This window comes from Vulpes lagopus, chromosome 8 (genome assembly GCF_018345385.1).
Source record: "Vulpes lagopus strain Blue_001 chromosome 8, ASM1834538v1, whole genome shotgun sequence".
Taxonomy (NCBI): Eukaryota; Metazoa; Chordata; class Mammalia; order Carnivora; family Canidae; genus Vulpes; species Vulpes lagopus.
In genome coordinates this window covers 19,281-29,001 of record NC_054831.1, presented here as the reverse complement: position 1 = coordinate 29,001, position 9,721 = coordinate 19,281, and the positions used below count along the sequence as shown (strand labels likewise).

The 9,721-nt window shown below is 65.1% G+C and overlaps 1 protein-coding gene across 1 annotated transcript; it reads left to right on the top strand.

Annotated features, from left to right (window-relative positions):
* The first annotated feature begins 5,360 nt into the window (after positions 1–5,360).
* On the top strand, positions 5,361–8,854 carry RTP5 (receptor transporter protein 5 (putative)). Its single transcript, XM_041767243.1, has 2 exons — positions 5,361–5,585; positions 7,104–8,854. Exons 1-2 carry the CDS (start codon positions 5,434–5,436, stop codon positions 8,542–8,544), a joined length of 1,593 nt encoding a protein of 530 aa, XP_041623177.1. The 5' UTR covers positions 5,361–5,433; the 3' UTR covers positions 8,545–8,854.
* The last annotated feature ends 867 nt before the right edge of the window (positions 8,855–9,721 follow it).

Below are 9,721 nucleotides of genomic sequence, written 5' to 3'. Positions count from 1 at the left end.
ACCTCACTGTCCCCGTCACACCTCACTGTCCCTGTCACTCTCACCGTCCCCATCACACCATCGCTGTCACACTCACTGTCCCCATCACACTCACTGTCCCTGTCACTCTCACCATCCCTGTCACACCTCACTGTCCCCGTCACACTCCCCATCCCCATCACACTCACCATCCCTGTCACACTCACTGTCCCTTTCACTCACTATCTGTCTTTAGGGGCATGACAAGCTCCCTGGCTGGAGGGAAGGGGAAGGTCAGGGACCCCATCCATCCCCTGCCTTTGTCCCCGGCTGGCTGGCCCTCCCCTCCCTGCCCTGTGTCCAGGTGTCACGGCCTCAGGTCGGGGAGGCCCAGTGGGGTCCCCGTGCACCATGCAGGCCCCAAGGACTACCCGGGAGAAGGATGCCCTGCGGGGTCCCTGCAGCAACCCCAGCTTCTCTCTGTGCGGGGAGGGGGGGGGAAGGGCTGGAGCCGGCGCTTCATACGTGGCTTGGGTTTGTCGGTGACATTTTGCATGACCACCAGGGATATTGCAGCTGGGCTGATGCCACGGGTGGCGTCCCCTGGGTGCACTTGGAGTTCCCGTGTGTGTCGTGTGGTCAGTGCTGCACTGCCTCAGCTGTGGGACGGCCCAAGCGTCCTGTGCTCCAGGTGCCCTGGCACCCCATCACACGGTGTCACAGCCGCCTCCATCCTGTCCACGCGGCCGGCCCGGCCTCAGGAGGATCCCCACGTAACCGCATCCTACCCAACCGAGGCCGGGAGCATGTCTCCTGTGGGCTCCCCTTTGCTGCTGTCCCGCCAGGCCTCTCTGGGGCCGAGGCACCCGGTGGGTGACAGCTGCGAGGCTGCACGGGCACCTGTGGGTGCCGCGCCCTGTGCCCCCAGCAGGGTCTGCTGCTCGCCAGGCTTCCTGCCGGGCCGTTCACCCTCCCCTGCGTGAGCTTTGGTTTCCAAGGTGCCGGCCCAGCGGTGACGCCAAGCAGCGGTGTGCGGGCGGGCGGGGGAGCCGGAACATGAGCCAGCACGATGGAAAGTGGGGGTACGGGGATCCCCCCGCACTTTCCCGAGGCAGCGGCCGACTCACAGGGAAGTTTCCATTTATGGTAAAACACAGGAAGCAGAAGGATCATCCCGAAACTGTGAAGCTGCTCTGAGCGCCGGGAGGTGATGTCACCCAGCCGGGACCGTGCCCACCGTGGCCCCGGGAGGCGGCAGCAGGTTCACAGCTATTTCTGAGGTTGGAACAGGAAATGGTTAATAGTGTTTGCAAATAAAAACTTTTTGTTCTATCCTGTTTTTGAAGCGTTTCCCAGAAGTTAAAAAGAACACCCAGTCCATCTGCCCAACTGAAGAAACTGATTTTAAAAATTTGCACAAAATATGGCACCGGTGGTTATTCGCGAGAACGAGGAAGGCTGCGTCGTTTGCAAGGTAGCGGCGCCGCGGGAGCTTTCCGACTCCCCTTCTTCCCACTTTCTAGAAGGCTGCTGTTGGATGTGAGCTTGCGCTCTTCATTTCCGCGTGTGTTCACGGGCATGTGTTTTGTGGGTGGTGCGTGCGCGTGATCGCACGTCCCTGACCTCGCGGCACGGCCACCACCGCTCAGGCCCCGTGGGGGCTGGTCACCTGGGGGCCCGGGCAGCCCCCCCCCCCGCAGGCCCCAGCAGGTGGGCCCCCTGCGATCTGGGAGCCGCCCGGCGCCCCGGGAATGGACCGTGCCCGGCTCCGCGCACACGGCTCTGCGCACACTTACTTCAGTGGAGAAACGAAACCAAACTGTGAGGCGATAGGACGGTCACACGCTCCTATGGTCAAGCATTAGCCAGTTACTCGTTTATCCTTCACAGAACTGCCACGAGGCCGTTCAGTCACGCAGCGCGCGTGCTTCCAGCCAAGTGTCTGCGGCTGCCCGTGCCCTGCCTCGGCGGCCCGAGGGCCCTGGGCCGTCCCTTCCCGGCCTCGTGCAGCTCCCTGTGGCTGCGCTGCTCCTTCCAGGGTGACACCCCCCCCCCCCCCCACCGCTGCAGGGCTGTGCTGACATGACTTGGCCCTGGCCCGGCAGCCGCGGGGGTGGGAAGGACTCCCTGGCTGTGTGGGGCCTTGGGCCCCCGTCTCCCTGGAGCTGAGGTTTGGAGGCAGGCGGGGGTGAACCCACACCACTGTTTCCACCCGATTATCTCTCCTCGTCTGTCTCTCACCTTGTCTCCTTCAGACACACAAGTTGGGGTCCAGTTGATAGAGCCAAGCCGCCCCGTCAGCCGGTTGGCCTTGAGCTGGACTCTGGGGTTCTCTGCTTTCTCTGCGCTGCGGTCCCACAGCTGGCACTCCTCTGGCCCAGCATCTCATGGAGTGGCTTTGGGGGAACCTCCGCAGGCCATCCTTAGGCCAGGAGGGGGACAGGAGACTGTCCTGGCGGCTCATCTGGGCTGCCAGGGAGGCTGCTTCCAGATGCTCACCCTGGAGGCCACCCAGTGGAGGGGGCTGTGACCCCTGCCTTCCAGCCACCGGCTCCAAAAGCTGAACTCAAGAGCCTGAGTGGCAGGCAGGCAACCTAAAGGAGAGTCCCCGGGGGACAGGGGAGCACCGCCTTCGTCAGTGGGGGCAGTAGCATTGAAACAGGACCTGGTTGCGCCTGACAGCCTGTCCATCCGTGCCAGCCTGCGGTCATCTGTGCCTCGGAGCTGGTCACAGAGAGCTGGGCGGAGGGCGGAGTGGGGCTGACGGGGCGCTAGCAACACTCATTCCCTGAGTCTGTCCTTGGAGGGCGCCGTCCGGGCAGGTGGACCACATACAGCCCACCAACTTCAGGGTCCAGGAGACCCAGGACTCGGGAGGTGCCGCGCAGGCTCGGCCTCATCCGTCGCCCTCTGGTAAAGAAGGGGCACGCGTATGGCCCAGTGGCTTGTTGACAAAGAGCTCAAGGTGCCGGTTGGGGGCAGATGGGCAGGCACACGAAGGAGGTGTGGGGGTGCTGGGGTCTGCCCCTGGGCTCCTCGGGCAGTCTTCTGGGAGAGCTGTGAGCAAGTTTCTGTCTTTCTTTCTTTATTTTTTTTTTTAATTTTTATTTATTTATGATAGGCACACAGTGAGAGAGAGAGAGAGAGAGGCAGAGACACAGGCAGAGGGAGAAGCAGGCTCCATGCACCGGGAGCCTGACGTGGGACTCGATCCCGGGTCTCCAGGATCGCGCCCTGGGCCAAAGGCAGGCGCCAAACCGCTGCGCCACCCAGGGATCCCTGTCTTTCTTTTTTTAAAGGATTTTATTTATTTATTCATGAGAGACACACAGAGAGAAGCAGAGACACAGGCAGAGGGAGAAGCAGGCTCCCTGTGGGGAGCCTGACGTGGGACTCGATCCCGGGACTCCGGGATCATGACCTGAGCCAAAGGCAGACGCTAGACCCCTGAGCCACCCGGGTGTCCCTGTGAGCAAGTTTCTTAACCACAAAGATCATTTTTGGGTGGTGGAGGCCAGTCACATACCAAGACTCTTCCCTGAACTCAGAGGCAGGCTGGGGTCTCCGAACACAGGGGGCTGCCCAGTAGGGCAGGTGGATGGGCTGTGGCGCAGCCCCAGGCAGAGCACGGCTCCCACACCCAAAAGTGTGAGGAGGGCGTCAGGGCGCTGGGCCCAGGGAGGCCACGTGGAGGGGAAGGGCTCGGTGGGCGCTCCGTACAGCAGGCCAGGGCGTCCCCTTGGAGCCCTGTGCGGGCACGTGAGCAGGACCGCACGCATGCCCGCCTCCACGCTGTGGCCCCAGACCAACCGGCACGGCCCGGGGCCGCAGGCGCAGCCCCAGCATGGCGGTCAGAATGGCCGATGAACCAGAGCGCAGGGCCTTTGCTAACAGTGGCTGCTGGAGGCTCGCTTCTCTCGGGAACAATACATCCAGAGGTAGGTGTCCGAGGTGGTACAGTGACTCCGAGTCATCCAGGGTCCAGGCTTGCCTTCTCCCTGCGCACATGGCTTCCATCCGAAGGTTCGCCTTGTGGCGTAAGGGGGCTGCAGGAGTGCCAGTCGTCACATCTGCATCAATGCCCAGACGCAGAGGACAGCGTGGGGGCCGTGGTCCTCCCCAGCTTGCTGGCCCCGCAGGAAGGAGCCTTCTCAGGAGCACAGCCCCACAATTTCCTCCCCTATCCCACGATCGCTCCTCACTTCGAGGCAGACAGGTGTCTCAGAAACGCAAAACAGGAAAAGAACATCAGCCCATCAGCAGGCTGGACGGACACGGGCAGAGAATCCGCCGCCGTGGAGGAGTGAGGAGCATGTCCCCGGGGCGGGACAGAGGGGCCGTGGCGGCTCAGGGGGTAGGCTGGGGGGCTGGGGTGCCAGGGCAAGGCGGTGCTGGGCAGGGCCCTGGGCTCCCTGGCTCACTTCCTGCAGCAGGGGTGGAGCAGGGTGCCCGGACCCCCAGAGGGGTGAGGCGGGAGGGCGAGGGAGGGGCTCTCATGAGGCAGGGGTGGGGCGGGGGAGGCTGGCAGTCACAGTGTGTGGGGGGGTGGCGCACCGAGACCTGGACCTAAGGATGGCATGGGGGGCGCAGGGACCCCCACATGGGGGACAGAGTGGCGTGGGCGTGCAGGGGGCGGCTGCTGTGGGGATGCATCCAGGGAGGGCGGACCCCGCCGTGCGCACCACACACTGCGCAGGGTCCTTGACACAAAGCCTAAGGCAGCGGCAGGGAGAGGCACCTCCCGTGGCGGGGGCGCCTCCAAGCAGGGCGCACAGCCCGGGAGGCCCTTCCCCAGCGGCTGGGCCAGGTCCTAACTGCACCCGTGAGGCTGCGCCTCGCGCTTTAGCCACATCCACGCACACGTCTGGCGGCTCCAGCCAACATACGGTTTGGGAGGAAAAAACCACCGTGGGAAAATCTGCAACAATTCGTGTTCAATAACGTCGCTCCTGGCGTCGTCCCTGACGGCAAAGAAGGAGCGCGGGGCGCGTGGGGTGCAGGCAGGGCCGCAGGCTGGGCGGCAAGATGCCGCGCTCACCCACCGACCGGTGCGCAACGCCGCCTGCGACGTGTGGGCCAGTGAGGCCGGGCTGTCCGAAAACACGCTCACTGCGATTTCCTGTTTGTGAAAACCAGGAAAATTCACACACGCGTGTCTGGGGAGACGTGCAGTCGCAGCGCCACCGGGAGGATCGTGTAGGACTTTATTCTGTATCAGTTTCTCCTTTGTGTTTATCTGTTTGTTTCTGGTTTTTTCTAAAATGAAAATATATCGCCTGCGTAATAAGAAATATTCAAGGGGACGGGGAACAAGGCCCGGTTCTCATTTCTGGGGGACGAACCCGGTTGCCATGGAGACTGGGTGGTTGTCAAGGCAGCGATTGGCTGGGGAGGATGCAGGATGTGGGATCCCAGGGCTCCCTCGGAGCGGAGCCGGCGCAGCTGTCAGACCGCAGTGCGGAGCCAAGTGCCAGCATGGACGGGGTGGACGCATGGGCCAGCACCCTGGCCCAGCTCATGGCCAAGAGGAAGCCCCAGGACACCTGGGAGCTGGTCCCTGAGGAGAACCTGGCCTCCGGGGTCATGGAGAGTGGCGGTTTTCAGTATCGGCTGAGGGGGCTCTCCAGGTGCGCTGGGGTGGGGGGCTCCTGGGGGGGCTGGGGGAGGGCTGAGCTGCTTGGTCCCCAGGCCAGGCTGGTGCGGTCGGGCCCTGTGGGCCGGGAGGAGGGGTCCCCCCCACCTACCCCAGCAGGGAGCCGGGCCGGGTGTTCCCTCCGCTCCGGGAGGTGGGGGCCCCGGGACAACCTCTGTGCAGTCCCCCGGTGCTGGCCACCACAGTCGGGGTCCTGCGGGGGGGAGCAGAGGCTGGGGGGTGACGACGCCACCCACACGTGAAGTGAAGGGCCTGTTCGCTCGCTGCAGCATCTCCTGGTTTCCATGGTAGCACTGCCGGCCAGAGCAGGGGAGGGACGGCCGCTGAGCTCACACCCCTCCCTGCAGAGGGGCCCAAGGGGCATAGGCCCGGGGTGGGGAGGCTCTGTACGACCTGGGTGGGGGCCAGCAGGGGCCCTGCTCCTCATTGTCATGATGACAGTGGCAGGGACGGGCCAGGCCTGAGGGGGCCCCACCCCACCAGGCATCCCCCACCCTCTGGGGGCCAGCTGGGAGGGGGTCAGTGGGGGGGGCGGCCCACCGGCAGGTCAGCGTGGGGACTCTCGGGCAGCCACCCTGTGACATGGGCCCCTCAGCTCCCTGTGGTGGGGGGTGGGTGAGTGAGCAGTCCGGGGTGTGTGTGGAAGCGTCCCAAATCACGGGATGGCTCCCACTGCCCAGCAGGAATGGACACCGCCTTCAGTGGCCGGGGCAGGGCTCTCCACTGTCCTGCAGCTGGACACGGTGGAGGGGGGCAAAAGGCACCGCAGCCATGGGGCCTCCGCGAGCCTGATCACATCGAAATGCGGTTGACAGGTCAGCTCCCGGGCACCTGTGGCTGCCGCAGAGGCGGGGCCTGCCCAATGTTGCCACCCTCACCACCGCAGAAAGCTCCATGGGAGGGCGCCGCTGGGGGACGCCCGGAGTGTGGTGGCCGGGCCCTGACCTTGGGGGCTTGGAGACGGGCCCACCTGCCCTGCCCTGGGGCACACGGCCTGGGGTGAGCGGCTCTCCCCCTCCCACATTTGCATCTGGGGCCGCCCCGTCAAAGGAGCTCACCGGCCCCAGCCCGCCCCGGCTCTCCCGAGAGCCCCCTGCCCCCTTTACGTCAGCTTCTCTCCCTGGGGATGGGGCTCTTCCTCCCGGGACCTCCCCCCCCCCGCCGTGAGTCCGCACAGCTTAGCCATGTGAACCCTGCACCCCCCCCTCCCCGGCTGCCTTTGAGTCTTGGTGACGTGTCCGCAGGGCAGTGAAGCCTGCGTCACAGAGCTGACAAGCAGCAGGTGCAGCGACCCCCCCCCCCCCACAGGTGTCAGGCCGGGCTGGGCCCTCATGTGGGGTTTGGGTGCCAATCAGACAAAAAGAAATTTGCTTTTCAGCCTTTCAGATGATGCGCGGCGGGCAGGGGCGTCAGGGTTCGGAGCCCCCGAGGGGCCGGCTGAGCGGGGGGGCCGCCGCCGCCCTCCGCTCACTGCCGCCCTTCTTGCCCGCAGGCTGCAGTGCGGCCGCTGCCAGTGGGGCTGGTCCTCGGCGCACGTGCACATCCTCTTCCACATGTGTCTGGACGAGGACAGCCGGCTGGGGCTGGTGAAGATGCGCATCTGGGGCCAGCGGTGCCGCCTGTGCCCGCCGGGCATCCGGGCCGACTGCCAGGTGAGCCTCCTGAATATCCGGCTCTTCCTCAACAAGCTGGTCCTGTTCATCCTGCAGAAGTGCTACGGGGAGAGCCTCAGCGCAGACCAGTGCCCTGAGATCTGCTTCGGTGAGCGCTGCGAGGCCTGCGACCTGGGGGTCTGCTTCTTCCAGAAGCCCCCAGACCCGGCCTGGGGGCCCGAGGTCAAGAGCCCGACTACCATTAAGGGCCGGTACACCTTGTACGGGGGTGGCAGCGCCGATGCCTTGGAGGCCGGCAAGCAGCTGCTCACCTTGGGCAGCGGGCCCGTGGTCGACCGTTCCCGGGGCTACACCCCCAACTCCATCACCATCCCCCTCTCCGTGTCTGACTTCATCAGGAACCCGATTTCTGAGAGCAGCAACTTCTTCAGGCAAGATGATGAGATCGTCACCGTCCCCTTCTCCCTTGTGCACGTGGGAAGGGACAAGGGCCGGGTGACTCCGGGGCAGGGCTCCCGCCCCGCAGCGGACCCCTGTGAGTCGCTGGTCATTGCCAAGGGCTGCATGTCCTTGCCGGCCAGTTCCTCAGCCGCGTCCAAGGCCAGAGGCCTCCTGGTAAACATCCGGTGCCCCATCTTCCACGGCAGAGGGCTGCTCATCAGCAGCATCAAGCCCTTCCAGCTCAAGGGCTTCATCTTCAAGGGCCAAGGCTCCATCACCAGCCCCTCCGACAGTGACGAGGACACCGCCCCTGAGAGCGCCGACAGTAACCCGCAGCCTGTGTCCTATATCATCGGGCTCACGGATGACGGAGAGGGCTCTGTCACCTTCCCCTCGTCTCTGGCTGACATGATCCGAGACAAGGACTTCCCTGACATCAACGGCTCTGTCACCTTCCCCTTCATCTTCACTGGTGAAGACAAAAGCACCCAAGACCTAGAGAAAGAGGGTGGCGGCAATGGCCCTGCTGCGGCTGGCGGCCAACCCCTTCCGGGTACCCGCACCCGTAGGCCCGTCACCATCAGCGAGGGCTCCGTCACCATCCCCTTCTCGGTCTTCGACATCATCAGATGCAAGGGCTCCGGCTCAGTTGCCAGCGGCCGCCAGAGCGGCGGCCTGGCCCCCCACGGCTACAAGAAGAGGAGGATGCCGAGGGCCCGGCTCAGCAGGTCTGGCTCCCAGCCCAGCTGGGAGGAGGACCTGTGCTGTGACGACGGCTGCTGTGCGCCGCGCTTCGACCCCTATGAGGAGGTGTGGATCTGGGTGTCCATGACCGTGTGCATCCTCTGGATCATGTACCTGTACAAGTTCAGCCCCTGACAGCCCGCGCGAAGCCTGACGCCCCCTGCGGGTCCCTGCTGCACCCCTCCAGCAGGGCTGCCCAGGCCGCAGAGAGTGGACCCCCCCACCCCTGCCCACACCCCGGGACCCCCGGCACCCCTGCCCACCCGAGGGTGGGCCTCAGCCTTCCCCTCCATCTCCTGCTTCTGTGTGTGTTGTCTCTTGGTGTGAGTTGTGGAGTCTTGGATGTTCACTCCGTGATTATCCACCAAGCTGCCTGCCCGTGTGCCCGGTGCCAGTCTGTATGAGTGTTACAATCCAATAAAATAAAAGTTCAAAGGAAAACAAATCACAGTGTGTTTGGGCTGTGTGGACGCCAGCACCCCAGAGAAGGTTCAGAGGTGGGAGGGAGTGGAGGGCGGGTCACTGTCCCCATCGGTCCCCGTGGGGCGGGTCGCACACACGTCTTCCCCTGGGGGCCGCTGGGTTCCGGGCCTGGTGTGGCCGACAGGACGCCCCGGCCACTCTGGCTTCTCAGCACCCGCTGCCTGGAGGGTACCAGCCACATTCCCGTGTGGACCCCGGGGCTTTCCTGGAGCGGGTGGCAGGTGCACTCCTCACGACTGCGGGAAAAGACTAAAGCTCCCCCAGCCCTGGTTGGTGCCCCTCCACCCCCCCACACACCCATCTGATGTCCCTCTGACCCCCGCGGAGAGGGCACACCCACCCGAGGGGGGCCGAGCACCTGCAGATGGGTCCCTGGCCCCGGGGCCTGGACGTCTGCAGCAGGGATGTGGTTTGAGACCTGCCGTCCATGCGTGTCAGAACCCTCCTGCCTGCCGGCCTCACTCTGGCTCTCCGTCTGGTAAGATCGGGGGGCCCACTTCTAAGGGGCGGGGGTGTGGGGCTGCGTGGTTCCAGCAGGGTGGGGTGGCAGCGGGCCCCCACACCCTCTTCTGGGCAGGGCCCCGGGGAGGCGGGGATTTGCCTGGAGGGCTCAGGTCTGGGGAAGCCTGGCCCGGGGGAGGGGTGAGGTCTGGGAACCTATCCAGGGCTCTCCGCTGCCCTCAGGCCTGACCTGGGTCCTCCTGTTGGCGGAGGCACGGGCGTCCCGCTCCTGCAACAGCACCACCGGCTGGGTCAGGGGGCGCAGGTGAGGACATTGCCCTGGGACCTCCTGTCCCTGCCCCCCCCTCCCCCTCCTCCTCACTTGCTC

Coding starts and splice junctions, on each gene's coding strand:
- RTP5 (XM_041767243.1), top strand. CDS start 5,434: ATGGACGGGGTGGACGCATGGGCCAGCACCCTGGCCCAGCTCATGGCC. Junction 5,586..7,103: donor CGGCTGAGGGGGCTCTCCAG/GTGCGCTGGGGT, acceptor TCTTGCCCGCAG/GCTGCAGTGCGGCCGCTGCC.